The sequence below is a fragment of the Somniosus microcephalus genome, chromosome 10 (genome assembly GCF_052327205.1).
Source record: "Somniosus microcephalus isolate GS21.2 chromosome 10, FLI_Smic_1.0, whole genome shotgun sequence".
Classification (NCBI taxonomy): domain Eukaryota; kingdom Metazoa; phylum Chordata; class Chondrichthyes; order Squaliformes; family Somniosidae; genus Somniosus; species Somniosus microcephalus.
Window position 1 is genome coordinate 159,233,189 of NC_140996.1, and position 19,240 is coordinate 159,252,428.

A 19,240-nucleotide genomic window follows, 5' to 3' on the forward strand; every position below is an offset into this window, starting at 1 on the left:
GGACTTATTATTTCTACATTATAGAAATAGGTTTTTAAAAAACCTATGTGAACTGACAGTTTTGTAATGTTGTGATAACTGATGTGATGACATAGCAGCCTCCTTGTGCTATATAATGTCTCCAGTGTTCTATTTTTCACGTGCTGAAATGCAACACAATAATTAAATTGTTGCAGTACACCTTGCCAATCAAGATCATTGTGCAAGATACCTGGAACTCCTGATGATTCAAAGACATTTTGTGTGCTTATAAAAAAAAAAATTGAATTATCCAAAAATTTGAATTAAGCAAAGTACAGTAAACTGTTGTTTAAACAGCACTTAATCAACCGGAATACTTTAATAACCGGCAAAATAGATAACCGGTAATCTTTCCAAATCCATCCAACACTCATTTTGTCGAGTCCGAGTCTCCCGTGGTGGCCGAGTTAGTCAGTGGTTTTTATTTTTGTTTGTGTTAAAAATTGCCTTGGTAGGTATACCTCTGTTATCCAGAATTTTTCATCAACCGGCACCATCCTGGTCCCATAGATGCCGGATAAGAAAGAGTTTACTGTAAATGACACAGTGAAGTGAGAATTTAGTGTTTAAAACATTCAAATTATCAGATTATTTTAATTAAGCAACTTTGAATTAAGAATTCATTATAATCTCAGGCAGTTAGGATTCAGTTTCCATGGCTACTCTGAGATACAAATATTAAGTATTGAATTCAAGTTTTCAAGAAGATTTTTCCTATTTCATATCCTCAACTATGTTGTTGCCCTTTTGACATAGAAATTGTGAAGTGACAGGAGAAAGATGTATTTTTAAAATGATGAAAACTCACTTAAAAATATCTTTGGATCAGCCACTAATCAAAAATTCTTCGTCTAATGTTTTTTCACATGAGCAATCAAGTGATTCATTGTTAATATAATTTATCAATGCTATGATATTCATATCTTAAACAAAAACTGAAGTGTTGAAAAGATGTTAACTTGTTATACAAGTGTTCTAATGAGTTCAAAAAATATCATTTTAATTTTAACTCAGGTTTTAAACTGGGCAAGAGAATCACCACCAGATCCACGGCAATCTCTAGACACATATTATGACCAACAGAGTGGGCGACTCATGGCATATCAGATGGAGAAACCAGAGAATCTGGTTGCTGATGATTTCAGTAGTCCTCAAAAACTTCCTGTCATCCGAACACCTGACATGCAAAGAGGCCTAGATTATTTTAAACCTTGGTTAAACTCTAACAAACAGCCATTTATACTAGTAGGACCCGAAGGATGTGGAAAAGGGTAAGATTTTGTAGTGAGAAATCATGTATCTTAACTGCATGTTAATTTTTTGATGGTTTGAAGAAAGCCGTAGTGCTGCAGGGTAAACTCTTCTGTGATTGAATTAAAGTGCATTGATAATGCAGAGTAGAAGAACTTTCCTCAGCATTGTACCCAACGGTGCTGATGCTTGATGCAAAAGGTGGAAAAGTCTTCCATTTTCCAGCACCCTAAGTCTAGTACTTTGGAGCTCTGGAACCATAATGTGAATTCAGCTTTGTAAATTGGTAACATCTGGTTCATGGAACTGCTAAGTTTAAGGAAGGCAAATGGTCTGCTGGCCTTCATTACAAGAGGATTTGAGTACTGGAGTAAAGAAGTCTTACTCCAATTATATAGGGCCTTGGTGAGACCACACCTAGAGTATTGTGTACAATTTTAGTCTCCTTACCTAAGGAAGGATATACTTGCCATAGAGGGAGTGCAACGAAGGTTCACAAGATTGATTCCTGGGATGGCGGGACTGTCGTATGAGAAGAGATTGAGTAAACTAGGCCTGTATTCTCTTGAATTCAGAAGAATGAGAGGGGATCTCATTGAAGCATACAAAATTATTACAGGGCTTGATAGGGTGGATGCTGGGAGAATGTTTCCCTTGGCTGGGGAGTCTAGAACCAGGGGCCACAGCCTCAGGATAAAGGGTAGACCATTCAGGACTGAGATGAGAAGACATTTCTTCACACAGAGGGTGGTGAATCTTTGGAATTCTCTACCCCAGAGGGCTGTGGAGGCTCAGTCATTGGGTATATTCAAAACAGAAGTCGATAGATTTCTGACTAGTAAGGGCATCAAGGGATATGGCGATAGGGCCGGTGAATGGAGTTGAGGCAGAAGATCAGCCATGATCTCATTGAATGGCGGAGCAGGCTCGAAGGGCCGAATGGTCTACTGCTCCTATTTCTTATGTTCTTATTCTGTGGAGTTGCTTCACGAGACACATATCAAAAAACTGCTCTTGTTGCTTTATCTTTCCATCACTAGCTCACCTTCCTGTCCGATTATTTTTTCCTCTTACTTATTTACCATCTCAAAGCATCTGAAAGGAAAACAACACACAAATGCTTTGATTTTTAAGTATCTATGCTGTGCATAAGGTTGCTATCTGGTCAAGTTTTCACTGGCCCAGCTGGCATTTTGAAAGTTCCACTGGCTGGCTGGTTGACAGTTTTAAGTGGAAATACAATGGTAAATTCACTGATCCCACAGTCTCCGAGAAATCCATGTTTGAGGGAAGCACCAGTCAGAGAATCGGTGCCCAATTTGCAAGTCACCCTCTGAGCACGGCTCCCTGTTGGAATTTTAAAAATAAAATGGATTGTTGCTAACTTCTATGTGAAAATATTTAGCTTTTTTAAATGTATCTATTGAAGAGGCAATATGGTAGGTGGGTGGAAACAGTTGGGCAGGAGGGTGAAATATCTCTGATGGGGCAGGAACCTTTGGAATTCACAAACCTGAAGCCTTACTGGTCACCACTACTGATGACTGTTGTTCATTTCCTGATTTTAGTTGTTTGTAACTGACTTAAGATTCCAATTGCAAGATTTTTTTTATTTTCAAGAAATTTACTTGGATAATTAATGACCTAATTTAGCTTGGTGCTGTTCTAATCTTTTGAAATTCATTAATAACACATTGTAAACTGTTGCCCTGAAACTATTTGACGTGTAAATGTTTTCCTTTGTGGTTGCTAATTTTCTCATGAAATACAAGCTGTTCGTGTAATTTATACTAGCAAAGAACATGCTTAGGAAAATAATGCTTCAACTTGTTTATTGCTTTAACTAAGCAACACCATGGTCTTCTGTGTTGACCATAATGCTAGTTAGTCTCTGGTACTAGAGGTTTCCTTTCAAATTTTTTTTTTCTACATAGTTGTATTCTTGGACACATTAGTATGTGATGTCTACATCCACGAGAAGAATGGGCTGCTTTTAGCCACCTAAACATGAAGTCATGCAGTATCTCTATGTGTGGTTGAATATAGTTTGTTCTTGCTCTGTTGCCACATTTATGATTGCTGTAAACAAGGCTCTAAATTTGTAACAGTAGTCTAACTGTTTCATTGAGCCATCCTTTGTATCTTGCAGAGCAGTTCTGTTGGGATTTTTGTTGTTGTTGGTATCTCTTGCTTCATTCTTCCAAGATGATAAGCATCCCATTTGTTGATTTTACATAGACAGGCTAGGAGAGTGTGCAGTTACTTGGCAAGACCAATTCAGCATAAGTAAGTGAAGTTGTACATTTTGGGGAGAAGAAAAGTGCTCTGTATCCCTTGGAGAAGATTTGTATTGCACCAAGGACAGGTTCTGTAGATGGTTTTGGCAGAGTCTTCATTCTGTCGTTGTGCGTAGATGATGGAAAAGGAGATTTATAGTCTGACTTCTGGGCCATCAAGTTATGCTTTGGAAATCTAACATATGAATGATAAACATGCTTGTCATAAATTCTTCTCTCCATTAAAGCATTAATCAGTTTAAAAAAATGGATTAACACTTGCACTAAGAGAGGGATTTTAGCATCGGTATTTTAGCTGTAATTGTGTTAGCCTGATTCTTAGTTTTGGTAACCTCAATATAACTTCCTAAAACCAAGGTCTTTCTCTGTTTCTCTTCTGCATTTAATCTCTTATTATTTAAGGTGTATTTCCTGTGCTATTATTACTTCCAAAATGTCTTGCTTGACATTTTTCCACAACGAACTGCATCTTACTAGTCTATCTTGTCCCATAGTCTTTCTCAATCGTCCCACTATTTGCTATATTTTTGAATCATATTTTACAACAAGGAATGAGACTATTTATTCCATTGCACGCTGTCTGCTATCCAGTCCTATTTCCCAGCACTTTTCCTATACCCTTTAAATGTTTTTCAAATATCTATCCACTTCCATTTTAAAAGCTTTTATGGATTTGGTGTTATCGTTAATTTATAATTGTTTCCTCAATTTCTAACTCCATATAATTCATGTAAACAAGAGCATCCCCAACATGGGCCTTTTTTTGACAGAGGGTCACTTTTGCCACCCTCTAGTCCTCTGGCACAATTTTCATTTCCATAGAATTTTGAAAAACTATAATCTGAACTTGTGATATTTATTTATTCCCTAGCTTCCCTCTGGATCCTTGGATGTAAACCAATTATTAATCTACCTTAAGTTGGAGTAACTTCTTCAGTACCACTTCTCTTTGAATAGTAGCCTCGCCCAACTGTTCTGCACCTACCTCTAGTGGTTCTACAATCCAAATATGTATCTGCTCCATTTCTTCACATTCCACTGCGCTTGCCTCCTTCAGTCCTACCTTGACTATCTCTTGCTATTGGTGTACTTATATTAAAAAAAAAACTGTTTCTTGTCCTTAATGTTCTTTTGTTAAATTTCTGTTGTAATTCCCCATAGCCTTTCTAAACTTCCTTTTGGTAGATTTTCTGTATTCTTTATATTTTTCCTTTTATTATCTACCCTAGAAGCATTAAATACTTTTTTTAAAGTTTCAAGTTTGACCTGATCGCCAGCCTTTGCGCTCCTTTTTGCCTGCTGGAATATACTTGATTTGTCCTTTTTCCATCTCTAAATATTTCCTATTGCTGACCTATAATTCTGTTTGCCAAGTTTTCCTTCCATTTAAGGCGAAGATGCATCTTATTTTACTACAATTTACTTTTTTTCCAGATAAAAATTATAAGCATCATAATATGAAAATTCCAACCCTATTTGAGTGAAAATTTGTATTTTTGTGCTTCTGCTTTTTGTAATTTTTGGATAGCAAAGAATATATATTTTTTGAAAAACAAGTTAGCTGGGTAATACTTGCTCCATAAGGAAAATCAGACCTTGAGGCCTCATTGCTGAACCTTATGCTGCTTGACCTCTTCTGTTGAGAAGAGTTGAAGATGTCCACCCGGGAGGTGCTATTATCGCATGCAAGGTTATATGCTGCTGGCCAAAAGTCTGTTTTAAGGGACAGATGTCCCTATGATTTTCAGGTTAGGTTGGGTACCTAACTAACTGCATGTAGAGGATTAATAATTTGAAACATTAAGGACAGCTGCACCTAAAGGTGTCCTATAAATGGTTTTTATTCAGGTGTTCCAAAAAGTAACAGTGATTTTACTGAAAAACTGTATCCATGCAAATTTGGATCACCTTGGAGTAAAATGCAGTAACTGCTGGTTCCTCATGTCATTTTTTCACAGGCAAGAGGAAAATTACATTGCAAAATTTACTGCATAAATTTTTGATTTTGGGGACTAAAGTAGGATAACTTCATATTAGAAAATGTAAAAATTAAATTCCCTCCATGCCTTTCTGTTGCTTTTATTACTCGATTTGTAGTTTGACTGTTTTGTTGAGGGAACACCCAGAAAGTTAAAATGTTTCCTTTCTATCGGGAAAGTGTTAATCTATGTAGCAGACCTTTCATTTTAACAGTTCATTTTTATTTTCAGGATGCTGCTTCGTTATGCTTTCTCCCAGCTCAGATCCACTCAGATTGCAATAGTTCACTGCAGTGCACAGACCTCGCCTCGGCATATTCTGCAAAAGTTGAGCCAGACGTGCATGGTTATTAGTTCTAATACTGGTCATGTATTCAGGCCAAGGGACTGTGAACATCTGGTGTTATATTTGAAAGATATTAACCTACCCAAACCAGACAAATGGGGAACCAGCAACGTTATTGCTTTTCTACAGCAGGTTAGGACATTATTAGATTTATTATATGTACATGTCATTTTTACTTTAGTTGTCTTTATGTTTAATTTTGCGCAGCTGTGCAGTATATTGTTTAAATATTTTGGTATATTAGCTTCCACTGCATTTAAGGACATAAATAAACTGATGGTAGCTTTCTTTGAAATAATAATCTATCAGAACTGTGTAGGAAGTGCATGAAATCATACTGAGCAGCAGTAGGTATCTTAATTTGTAGAAATCTTTTTTTGAAGTAGTTTTATTGTCATTGTCACCTTTTCTCATTTATTTTGTCCCCCCTCTTTAGACATCTTCCATACACTGTTATCTACAGGAGGGAAACTGACACTCTGTTTATTTCAATGTTGTAATCAGTTATATAGGTAATGTTTTCAGGCCTCTGCAATGACATAGTGTAATCAGCTGTTATGAGGTACAGAAATGCAGCCAGGTTATGCTTAATTTATGATTTTTACTTCTCCCTGGTAGGGAATCAACTTACCCTGTGTCCCCTCTCATGACTTGGCTTCATTTGGAAACTTGTCATTTGGGGAAGTGCAGGGCATACACATGTATCCTACTGGCCCAGAAATTCGGGTCAGGGGCTTCCCGCGGGTGCAAGCCCCCGACCTGCACTTACCCAGCGCGCGCCGGCTGTTGAGCTGTGGGCCCGCGTGGGATTCCGATCCTGGGCCTGCTCCAACTGCCGGCGCGCAGTGCGTGCGTATCCCAGGGGCGCAGTTAGTTCGAAGCGTCCCCTGGGATCACGTGGGCCATGGAGAGCCAATGGTAGCAGGGAATGCTTCATTCATAAATTTGACAGGAAGAGCTGTCAAATCTATAAATACTATAAGCCCCAAAACATAACTAAAACTTCAAATACATTTTTAAAAAAACATCACATTTTTAAAATAACTATAAATTACATATTTTAAACAATAATTTAAATTTTTGAAAAAATTAATTACATTTTCTAACGGGGCTAAAAATAAACTTACCTTTCTTTAAAGTATTTAAAAATAATAAACCTGTGGAAAAAATGTTTTAATTTTAATTAATTCACCACTTACCTTGTTAAAAGCAGGCCTTGCACCTGCTTTTTAAAAGTGTAACTGCTGGAGGCTTACCCTCCCGGAGAAACCTGCAAAAAAAAGTAAGTTCGATGCGCACGCGCTGCCTCTCCGGCGCACGCGTTCCACCTGTCAACCCCTTCTTTCAAGGGAACGGAAGTTCCGTTTTCCCGCGCATGCGCAGTGCATGCGTGAAACCGGCACTTTCGTTGGGCCTACGCGTGAGTACCCAGCGCGTACTCACCCATGGGGACCCGAATTTCTGGGCCATTGTCCTAGCAGACATTTGATTTTATTTGGAAGCACAAGAACAATTGGAGTCTTCAGAAATTTAAAAGTAGATCTAAAATTCAATATTTATGCTTAAATTTTATCTATTATTTAATCAGCATATATGTATATTACTGGTTGGGTTGATCTTACTTAACTTGTTTGTAGCTGGAAACCAGGTATAATGCTGTATATATTTATAATTCCTTTGTGTTTTTAAAAAAAAACAAAATTCCAAAGGCGTTGACTTACCATGGCTTTTATGATGAGAATTTGGAGTGGGTTGGATTTGAAAATATTCAGATCGTGGCTTCAATGTCAGTAGGTGGTGCTATGGGACGGCATACCCTAACTACAAGATTTACATCTATTGTCAGGATCTGTACAATAAAGTAAGTACAATAATGGCCATTCATTCTTCCAGCGATGTAAATAGATAGCATCTATATATCATTAAGTTATGCATTTATATTAAAGTAATAGATTTCCAGTAAAGGAAATAAATTAAAATTAAATTTTGTAAGCTGGAGCGTGTTGTTTTCAGAAAAATACAAGAATAGAAACATAGAAACATAGAAGATAGGAGCAGGAGTAGGCCATACGGCCCCTTGAGCCTGCTCCCTTGAGCCTGTTCCATCATTTAATGAGATCATGGCTGATCATCCAAATTCAGTACCCTGTCCCTGCTTTCTCCCCATATCCCTTGATCCCTTTAGCCTTAAGAAATATATCTAACTCCATCTTGAATATATTTAATGAATTGGCCTCAACTGTCTTCAGTGGTAGAGAATTCCACAGGTTCACCAATCTCTGGGTGAAGAAATTCCTCCTCATCTCTGTCCTAAATGGCTTACCCCTTACCTTTAGATTGTGACCCCTGATTCTGGACTCCCCGACCATCGGGAACATCCTTCCTGCATCTTGTCTGTCTGGTCCTGTTAGAATTATATAAGTTTCAATGATATCCCCTCTTATTCTTCTAAACTCCAGTGTATATAAGCCCAATCGACCCAATCTCTCCTCATACGTCATTCCTGCCATTCCAGGTATCAGTCTGGTGAATCTTTGCTGCACTCCCTCCATGGCAAGAACATCCTTCCTCAGATAAGGCGAGCAAAACTGCACACAATACTCAAGGTGTGGTCTCGCTAAGGCCCTGTACAACTGCAGCAAGACATCCTTGCTCTTGTACTCGAATTCTCTCGCTATGAAGGCCAACATATCATTTGCCTTCTTAACCGCCTACTGCACCTGCATGCTTACCTTCAATGACTGGTGCTCAAGGACACCCAGGTCTTGCTGCACTTCCCCTTCTCCCAATCTATTGCCATTCAAATAATAATCTGCCTTCCTGTTTTTGCCACCAAAGTGGATAACCTCACATTTATCCACATTATAGTGCATTTGCCATGTTTCTGCCCAATCACCCAATCTGTCCAAATCGTACTGGAGTTTCACGACATCCTCCTCACAGCTTACCCTCCCACCCAGCTTTGTGTCGTCTGCAAATTTGGAGATATTACATTCTGTTCCCTCGTCTAGATCATTAATATGTATTGTGAATAGCTGGGGTCCTAGGACCGATCCCTACGGTACCCCACTAGTCACTGCCTGCCACTCGGAAAAAGACCCGTTTATTCCAACTCTTTGCTTCCTGTCTGCCAACCAGTTCTCTATCCAAGTCAGTACTTTACGCCCAATCCCATGTGCTTTAACTTTACACTCTAATCTGTTATGCGGGACCTTATCGAAAGCCTTCTGAAAGTCCAAATACACCACATCCACTGGTACTCCCTTATCTATTCTACCAGTTACATCCTCAAAAAATTCCAGTAGATTAGTCAAGCACGATTTACCTTTTGTAAATCCATGTTGACTTTGTTCGATCCTGTCACTGTTTTCCAAGTGCTCTGCTATTACATCTTTTATAATGGACTCTAGCATTTTCCCCACTACCAATGTCAGGCTTACTGGTCTATAATTCCCCATTTTCTCTCTACCACCTTTTTTGAATAGTGGGGTTACATTAGCTACCCTCCAATCCATGGGAACTGTTCCAGAGTCTATAGAATTTTGGAAGATGACCAGCAATGCATCTACTATTTCTCGGGTCACTTCCTTAAGTACCCTAGGATGTAGATTATCAGGCCCATGGGATTTATCGGCCTTCAATCCCATCAATTTCCCTAACACCATTTCCCTACAAATACTGATTTCATTCAGTTCCTCCCTCTCATTAGAGCCTATGTTCCCCAACATCTCTGGGAGGTTATTTGTGTCCTCCTTTGTGAAGACAGAACCAAAGTATGTATTTAATTGGTCTGCCATGTCTTTGTTCCCCATTATAAATTCCCCTGATTCTGACTGCAAGGGACCTATGCTTGACTTCACCAATCTTTTTCTCTTCACATATCTATAGAAGCCTTTACAGTCAGTTTTTATGTGCCCTGCAAGCTTACCTCATACTCTATTTTCCCCCTCTTAATTAATCCCTTTGTCCTCCTTTGCTGAATCTTAAACTGCTCCCAATCCTTAGGTTTGCTGCTTTTTCTAGCCAATTTATATGTCCTCTCCTTGGATCTTATGCTATCCCTAATTTCCCTCGTTAGCTCGGTTGAGTCACCTTTTTTGTTTTATTTTTATACCAAACAGGGATGAACAAATTCTGTAGTTCATCCATGCGATCTTTAAATGTTTGCCATTGCCTTTTCACCGTCAGCCCTTTAAGTAACGTTCCCCAATCCATCCTAACCAACTCGCGCCTCATACCATCGTAGTTTCCTTTATTTAAATTCAGGACCCTAGTTTCTGAGTCAACTACTTCACTCTCCATCTTACTGAAGAATTCTATCATATTATGATCACTCCGTCCCAAGGGGCCTCGCACAGCAAGATTGCTAATTAATCCTTTCTCATTACATAATACCCATTCTAAGATGGCCTGATCTCTAGTTGGTTCCTCGACATATTGGTCCAGGAAACCATCCCGTATACACTCCAGAAATTCCTCCTCCACAGTATTGTTACTAATTTGGTTAGCCCAATCTATATGTAGATTAAAGTCACCCATGATAACTGCTGTGCCCTTATTGCACGCGTCTCTAATTTCCTGTTTAATGTCATCCCCAACCTCAGCATTACTGCTTGGGGGTCTGTATACAACTCCCACCGACGTTTTCTGCCCCTTGGTATTTCTCAGCTCTACCCATACAGATTCCACATCATCAGAGCTAATATCCTTCCTTACTATTGTGTTAATCTCCTCTTTAACCAGCAATGCTACCCCACCTCCTTTTCCTTTTTGCCTGTGTTTCCTGAATATTGAATACCCCTGGTGTTGAATTCCCAGCCTTGGTCACCCTGGAGCCATGTCTCCGCAATCCCAATTATATCATAACCGTTTACATTTATTTGCGCAGCTAATTCATCCATCTTATTACGAATGCTCCTCGCATTAAGACACAAAGCCTTCAGGCTTGTTTTTTTAACAGTCTTAGACCTTTTAGAATTATTATTTACTGTGGCCATGTTTGATTTAAACCCTTGAGTTCTCTGACTGCCACTTTTGCTTTTCTCCTTCCTGTCTTTTGCTTCTATCCTTGCTTCCCTTTCCGCTGTCTCCCTGCACAGGTTCCCAACCCCCTGCTATTTTAGTTTAAACCCTCCCCAACAGCACTAGCAAGCACTGCCCCTAGGACATCGGTCCTGGTCCTGCCCAGGTGCAAATTGTCCAGTTTGTACTGGTTGCACCTCCCCCAGAACCGGTTCCAATGTCCCAGGAATTTGAATCCCTCCCCCTTGCACCATTCCTCTAGCCACGTATTCAGCTGAAATATCCTTCTATTTCTATTCTGACTAGCACGTGGTACTGGTAGCAATCCTGAGATTAATACCTTTGAGGTCCTATTTTTTAATTTACCTCCTAATTCCCCATATTCAGCTTTTAGGACCTCATCCATTTACCTATATCGTTGGTACCTATATGCACCACAATAACTGGCTGTTCACCCTCCCCCTCCAGAATGCTCTGCAGCCGCTCCGAGACATCCTTGACCCTTGCACTAGGGAGGCAACATACCATCCTGGAGTCACGTTTGCGGCCGCAGAAACGCCTATCTATTCCCCTTATAATAGAATCCCCTATCACTATAGCTCTCCCGCTCTTTTTCCTCCCGTCCTGTGCAGCAGAACCACCCACAGTGCCAGGAAGCTGGCTGCTGCTGCCTTCCCCGATAAGCCATCTCCCTCAACAATATCCAAATTGGTATATCTGTTTGAGAGGGGGATGGCCTCAGGGGACCCCTGCACTACCTGCCTGCGCCTACTACTCTGCCTGGTGGTCACCCATTCCCTTCCTGCCTGTGCAACCTTTACCTGCGGTGTGACCAACTGATTAAACGTGATATCCACGATGTCCTCAGCATCGCGAATGCTCCAGTATGTATCCATTCGCAGCTCCAGCGCCGCAATGCGGTCTGCCATTGCTGCAGCTGGATACAGTTCCCACACACATGGTCGTCAGGGACACAGGAAGTGTCCCTAATTTCCCACGTAGTGCAGGAGGAGCATGCCACGGGGCCGAGCTGTGCTGTCATGACTTACCTTTCAATTAATTTAAATTAACTTAAATCAAATCACTACTACCAATTACACTCCAATTAAATGATATACTCAAGGGTCCTTGGTTACTAGCACTCCCTGGTACACAACAGAGACCTTAGAAAGTATAACCACAAAAATTAAGACCGTCTAAACTTTATAAACTATTAACCTTAACTGTCAAATTATAGAGTAGTATAAAGACTCACCTGGCCTTACTCACCCAGCTGCTTCCTCTTGCCCACTTCACTTTGGAATCGTGGCATGGTTCTGGAACGCCGCCGCCGGTCTGCGAGATTGACCGGCCTTTGAGAAAAAGCCCGTGAAAGTGAGTTTAAATACTCGCTACTCTCCTGCTGCTCCCGACACCGGCCTCTTCCTACAGGGTGAAAAGTTAGGGAAAACAAAGGCGAAGCAAGGGAGCTCCTCCTTCCACTCCTCACCTAACTCTGACTCACCCAACTCGCAGCACTCTGTTGAAACCGCACTCTTTGTGATTTTTCAGCACTGACTGCAGTTTCATTTCTCCTTTCTTTACTATGCAATTATTATTTTCAAAATTTTTGACTCCTCAGATTACTGCATTCTTCAATGACTATGTTTGATGTAACTTGTTAGTCATGTTACTAACTTCCACTTTGCCATCAGTTTAAGCACACTGCTCTATCAGGGTAATTTGTATTCCACACTCTGTCTTTGAACAGTCTTGCCCACTTCAGTTGTTTTTCAGCTCCACAGATCAACATAAATACAGAGTTCTGCATATCTAGCTCTGTGGAGCACACTGTTTCTTTTGGTTGTTAGCATATTCATAACAACACTCATTTTTGGGCAACAGCCAACTTTTTTGATGTAGAAAGTTGTCAATGGTTTGAATGTTCTTCGATGCAGGATGAAGGGGAGCAGGAAAGAATATAACAAGGACTGCTATGAAGGGGGCCTCTTTGTAAGTTCTCAGGGCAAGGTGTGAGAAGCACAGTGAAATCGATGAGCTATGAGCTGATCCTTCATCTCTTGTTGCAAGGCACTGTTGTGGCCCTGCTTTCTTTGCTTATTTCTCTGCTTCTAGGTCTTCTAGGTTATGCAATATGTAGCAGACCACGACAATGTGTGACACTCTATCTGGGGTATATTGCAGCGAGCCCCCTCCCCCTTTAACTCCCCGAGCGGTCCAGACACCTGAACTTCTGCATAAGCAGTACTGTTGTGTGGCTTTGATTGTATCTGTACTGCTCATGCCTGATAGTGTTATGTAGGTGGTGTCAGCCAGGTCTGCAGGGGTATCCCTTGTCCCCCCACTGCCACTCTGTTACACTTCTTCCAGGGTCAAAGAGTGGGAGAATGGTAGAGTGTCTGAGAATAAAAGCATTATGGCAGCTTCTTGGGCACTTTGCACAGACCTGCATGATGGTGCAGATTTGCAGGATGTTGTTCCTGTGATTGGGCACTAGCTGTACATTGATAGAGTAGTATCCTATTCTGTTGATGAATGTTGTTGACTCATGTTCTGATGCCCTCATGGCTACAGTCAATCACGCCCTGAACGTGAAGGAAGCCAGCCACTGCTGGAAAGCCACAAGCTCTGTCCTGTTGACTGATGAGGTCGGTGGGGAAGGTAATGTTTTGCTCGGCCCTATCAAGTAGGGTGTCAGTCAACTGCTTAATACAGCTATGAACTGCAGCCTGTGAGATGTGGCTGATGTCGCCTGTAGCAGCCTGAAAAGTTGCAGTAAAAATTCAGGGCTGTGGAGGGACACTGGCATGGCATGTTTCCCTGCAGGCAGAAGGTCATGTTGCAGGAAGTTGCAGAAGTCTGCAAAAGCCTCCCTGGAGAAGCGCAGTTTCATCCTGCACTGCTCAGTTAGGTCCAAGAAGGTAAGTCAACAACAACAACTTGCATTTATAAAGTGCTTTTAATATAGCAAAATGTCCCAAGGCGCTTCACAATTGTTATCAATAAAAAAAAATTGATATCGAGCCACAGAACGAGCTATCAGGACAGATGACCAAAAGCTTGATCGAAGAGGTAGGTTTCAAGGCGCATCTTAAATGAGGAGAGAGAGGTGGAGAGGTTTAGGGAGGAAATTTAAGAGCTTAGAGCCAAGGTAGCTGCAAGCACGGCTGCCAATGGTGGAGCGATTAAAAATTGGGGATTGACAAGAGGCTAGAATTGGAGGAGCGCAATACCTTGGTGGGGTGGGCAGGTGGTTGTAGGGCTGGAGGAGGTTACAGAGATAGGTAGGGGTGAGACTGTGGAGGGATTTGAAAACAAGAATGAGGATTTGAAAACTGAGGTGTCGTCGGACCAGGAGCCAGTGAAGGTCATCAAGCACAGGGGTTGATGGGTGAACAAGACTTGGAGCGAGTTAAGATACGGGCAGCAGAGTTTTGGATAAGCATGTGTTTATGTACGGTGGAAGAAGGGAGGCTGGCTAGGAGAGCATTGCAATCGTCAAATCTAGAGGTAACAAAGGCATGGATGAGGGTTTCAGCAGCAGATGAGCTGAGGAAGGGTCGGAGTCGGGCGATGCTATGGTGGTGGAAGTAGGCAGTCTTGGTGATGGAGCGGATATGTGGTTGGAAGTTCATCTCGGGGTCAAACACAACATTAAGGTTACAAACAGTCTGGCTCAGCTTCAGGTAGTTGCCGGGGATAGGGATGCGAACGGTGGTCAGGGAACAGAATTTGTGGCGGGGAATGGCTTCGGTCTTCCCAATATTTAGTTGGAGGAAATTACTGCTCATCTAATACTGGATGTCGGACAAGCACTGTGACAAATCAGATACAGTGGAGGGGTCAAGAGAGGTGGGATAGAGCTGAGTGTCGTCAGCGTAGATGTGGAACCTGATGTGTTTTCGGATGATGCTGCCGAGGGCCAGCTTGTAGATGCGAAGTAGGAGGGTCCAAATTTCGATTCTTTGTGGACTCCAGAGGTAATGCAGTGGGAGTGGGAGGAGAAGCCATTACAGGTGTTTCTCTGGCTATGATTCAATAGATAAGAATGGAACCTGGCAAGGGAAATTCCACCTAGCTGGACAACAGAGGAGAGGCATTGGAGGAGAATGGTCAGTTATGTCGAAGGCTGCAGATAGATTGAGCAAGATAAGGAGGGATAGTTTACCATGGTCACAGTCACGTAGAATGTCATTTGTGACTTTGATAAGGGCGGTTTCAGTACTGTGACTTGTAGACCCAGTGTGCTGGGTATGGCCTCCTATGCACAGCCCCCCTCACCTGATGTACTCTGGTGGCTGCTGCTCCTCCAAGTCTTGCTCCATCCAGAAGAAAGAAGCAAGAATAGCTCCCTTAAGGAGTAGAGAAAGCTGACTAAAGGGTTATAAGACAGCAGAAGTAAGCTGGAAACACTACTGGCAATCCAGACAGCAAAGAATTGTGTGATCCAGTGAGTTGCAGCTTAGAGCCTCTTTTATACTGTCCCAGGAGCTCTCCTACAGCAGTCCCGCTAAGCTTTGCTGGCGGGCCCAAGGCAAATTTTAATTAAAATGCAATGGGAGCAGGTATGATGTTGGTGGAGCAGGGCTTTGATCTTTTAATTATGACCCCATTTACTTGGGGTGGGTGCCTGACACACAACCACAAACAGGTAAGTTAAAATGGTGGGGTGTTGGGAAGACTGCAGGCGGCCACAGGCGTGACAAACTCCCCACTTGCACTGTTCCTGCTGGGTGAGAGGGCGGGGCAGTGGTTGAAATTGGCCCTAAAGTGTTACATAGAAAGTGAAACAAAATGTTGTAGCCCCCATGTCTCTTGTGACTGAGTTAGGGAAATATCAATTATTTATTTGTGATTTCAGCTATCCTGATAGAGAGCAACTGCAGGCGATCTACAGTGCATATCTGCAGCCTGTGCTGCATAGGAATCTAAAGAACCATCCTGTATGGACATGTCCTGCACGAATACACCAGCTGGCTGGTTCCCTGGTACAGGTTTATGAACAGGTATGTTCCACTTAGGTTGATATTTCTGCCACACTTGATACTAAATTTAATTTGGTGTTTTCATAATATAAACATATTATGGAGGATTTTTCATTTTTGAATTGCGCTGGTTTTCCGGTCCGACTTTTGGGGAAGGTGGTGGTGGTGGTTTTGGATAGAAGGCTTGGGCGGTGACCTGTCCCACCAGGCCATGGCCCATTTCTGTTCCTGCAGCAAGCTTCAGCCGTCACTACTTTTGAACAATGGTATCGCGCGCCCAAAAAGGGTCTGGCGTAAGCAAATAAGGCAGTAGTAACAGCGTGATAGCATGCATCACATTTTCTGTCATTCCCGTCAAGGCAATGCTGAGCTAATGAGGAGAACAATTTACTGATATTCAGCAAAGGTAGGGATGGTTTAGCCCTTTTACAAATTAAAAGTTCATCCCAGGAAGCATAATCAATCAATTGGCACTCCTTGTGCAAGATCTAGTAGAGGCCAGAGGTTTTCCCTGGCATGAAAGAGCCAAAGTCCTGCAACAGCTGGGATTTTTATCCCCTGGCCTGGCTCCCAGGCATGGACAGAAACCTCATTAAGAGTCTGTGAATTAGGCCAACCCCAGGAAATTCGCCAGAGTTATTGGCACAACAGTTGGTGAGTGGAATTCCTGCCCCACCGCATTTATAGAGGCTTAATTGCTGAGGAGGAAAATCTAGACCAGTGTTTCATTTTGCTTGTAAAAAAAAAACCCTATAAACTGTGCTAGTTATAGGGCTGGCCAGTCAAAATGCATTAGATTGAACTTTCCTTTATCTTTGTAACTTAGTTTAAAAAATATTGTTGCAGAAACTTTAGCTTAGTACTGAGAGTGTTCATCAATAGGATCGACAATTCTTGCACTGTGCAATAACTACTCAGTTAAACATGTACTGTGAACGTTCTTATTGCAATTCTAAAGGAATATTGGCATCTGCAAGGTTCTTTACACTACAACTGTAATTTTTGTGTGAATCAGTCTTGCTACAGTCATAGTGTGAATATAGCTTAAATCTGGAGTCAATTGATCCTTAATTGCAGATTTACATGACATAATTTTACTATTGGAGCAAAATGGAAACCAATTTACACCAACACTAAACTGTAGTGTAAATGCATACTAAAACTGTGGATTACACAATATTTGCTTCTGCGTTTGTTAATGTAATTTTTCTCTCAGCTGTGTAATGTTTACATAAATTTAGAAATCACATTTTACAAATAGGCTAACACCTCATTTTTAAAATCACAGAGCAATGTCATAGAAGTGCATTAAGCATTCATATTGTAAACGGTGGTTTCCAGGCTATAGGTAAGTAAGTTATAGTACAAGGAAGATCATACAAAATCACACTGTAATGTAAATGTCTTAATTATTTTACATCTCCATTACAAGTGAATGGCTTTGTTGAAATGAGGGAAATAATGAACACAGTACAGTACTTTTAAGGTTCCTCCCCCCGCCTCACAGTAGGCTTGGAAACCACACAATTCCTCTCAGTTCTGCATTATATGTAGCTGATTTATACTTTCTAGTCCTTATTGAAGTTTTGCACATAAATTTTCATTACATTCCCATGGATTTGAAAATAAATCTCAATTTGGAGGTTTTTTTTTAAACAGCTCTGAAGTTTAGGTATGTTAATATATGTCATTGTCTCTGACTGCATCAGGGTTCTGATCACCTTATACAACTATGGCCTAGAAATTCAGTACCTTAGCGCCTCCTGCTAGTGCCCGGGCGGGCGCTAATGTTGCTAAGGGCTTAATGTCCGGGTGCGGCGATTCCAAAGCCGCGCGTGAAATTCAGTCAGCATTTAGCACCGGCGCTAACACTTGGCACCTGGCCCTCTAGCGCCGCTCAGACCGTGACGTCAATGAGTGTGCAACGCCCCGTATATGAAATTCAGTGGCTTCCCCTGACTTACTGCTTGCTGTTGAGAATGACAGAAATAGCAGGCGTTGATACCTGGGATTGCCGCTCCCGGGGCGCTATTTAAAGGGATCACTTTCATTGGGAGGCCAGATTCATTGCTGGCTTGTCAAATAGCGTTTTGGCTGCGTTCACATTTTCTCCATTTTTGCTTTGTTGCTGCTCTAACAGTTTCTTCACTTGTATTGCTCTGAACATTTCTACGTCCTCTTTTCTCATTTATGGGGGCTGTACTGGCACTCCACCTTGCCCTACGGCAACTACGTCGGAGGCAGCGGATGCAGAGACAGAGATTGCCAAATGTGGCCAGAGGTAGGAGGAGGGCCGACAGACCTTGCAACAGGAGGCCTTACCCCCCCAGGGTTTTCCGGGAGTACTTCACCTACATTCATCTCTCAGAGGAGCAGTGCCTTAGAAGGCTCCACTTCAGCAAGGGGGTGGTCACGGAGCTCTGCCACCTCCTGCAGCTAGAGCTCCAGCCACAGCTCAGGACCAGGACGTCTCTCTCAGTGGCAGTTAAGGTCACAGTTGCTCTCAATTTGTATGCCAGTGGCTCCTTCCAGGCTTCAACATGGAAGATTGCAAAGATTTCGCAGTTCAGCGTCCATTGCTGCATCCAGGAGGTAACGGGGACACTCTACAGAAGGAGAAGGGAGTACATCTCAATTCCCCATCACCAGAGAGAAGCAGGATGAACGCACATGTGGCTTTGCAAGGATAGTGGGCTTCCCCATGGTTCAGGGTGCCATTGACTGCACCCACATGACATTGCGGGCACCTCATCACAATGCAGAGGTGTTCCGTAACCGCAAAGGCTACCACTCTCTGAATGTTCAGTGGGTATGCGATCACAGACAGCTCATCCTCGCCGTCAATGCCCGTTATCCTGGCAGCAATGATCTAGACGAGGGAACTAGATGTAATATCTCCAGGTTTGCAGACAACACAAAGCTGGGTGGGCGTGTGTGCTGTGAGGAGGATGCCGAGAACCTACAGGATGATTTGGACAGGTTGGGTGATTGGGCAGAAGCATGGCAGATGCAATATTACGTGGATAATTGCGAGGTTATCCACTTCGGTGTCAAAAACAGGAAGGCAGATTATTATCTGAATGGCAATAGATTGGGAGAAGGGGAAGTGCAACGAGACCTGGGTGTCCTTGTGCACCAGTCGCTGAAGGTAAGCATGCAGGTGCAGCAGGCCGTTAAGAAGGCAAATGGTATGTTGGCCTTCGTAGCGAGAGGGTTTGAGTACAGGAACAAGGATGTCTTGCTGCAGTTGTACAGGGCCTTGGTGAGACCACATCTGGAGTATTGTGTGCAGTTTTGGTCGCCTGATCTGAGGAAGGATGCTCTTGCCATGGAGGGAGT

At 42.1% G+C, this 19,240-nt stretch overlaps 1 protein-coding gene across 6 annotated transcripts in view; it reads left to right on the plus strand.

The window, feature by feature from the left end:
* Positions 1-19,240, plus strand: part of dync2h1 (dynein cytoplasmic 2 heavy chain 1) — a 996,931-nt gene that overhangs the window by 237,058 nt on the left and 740,633 nt on the right. For all 6 annotated transcript variants that reach the window (XM_085999037.1, XM_085999042.1, XM_085999039.1 and 3 more), the window contains 4 exons: positions 1,036-1,292; positions 5,780-6,026; positions 7,604-7,755; positions 15,778-15,922. In XM_085999037.1, the coding sequence (XP_085855163.1) occupies positions 1,036-1,292; positions 5,780-6,026; positions 7,604-7,755; positions 15,778-15,922 (801 nt within the window). The remainder of the gene's footprint in view (positions 1-1,035; positions 1,293-5,779; positions 6,027-7,603; positions 7,756-15,777; positions 15,923-19,240) is intronic.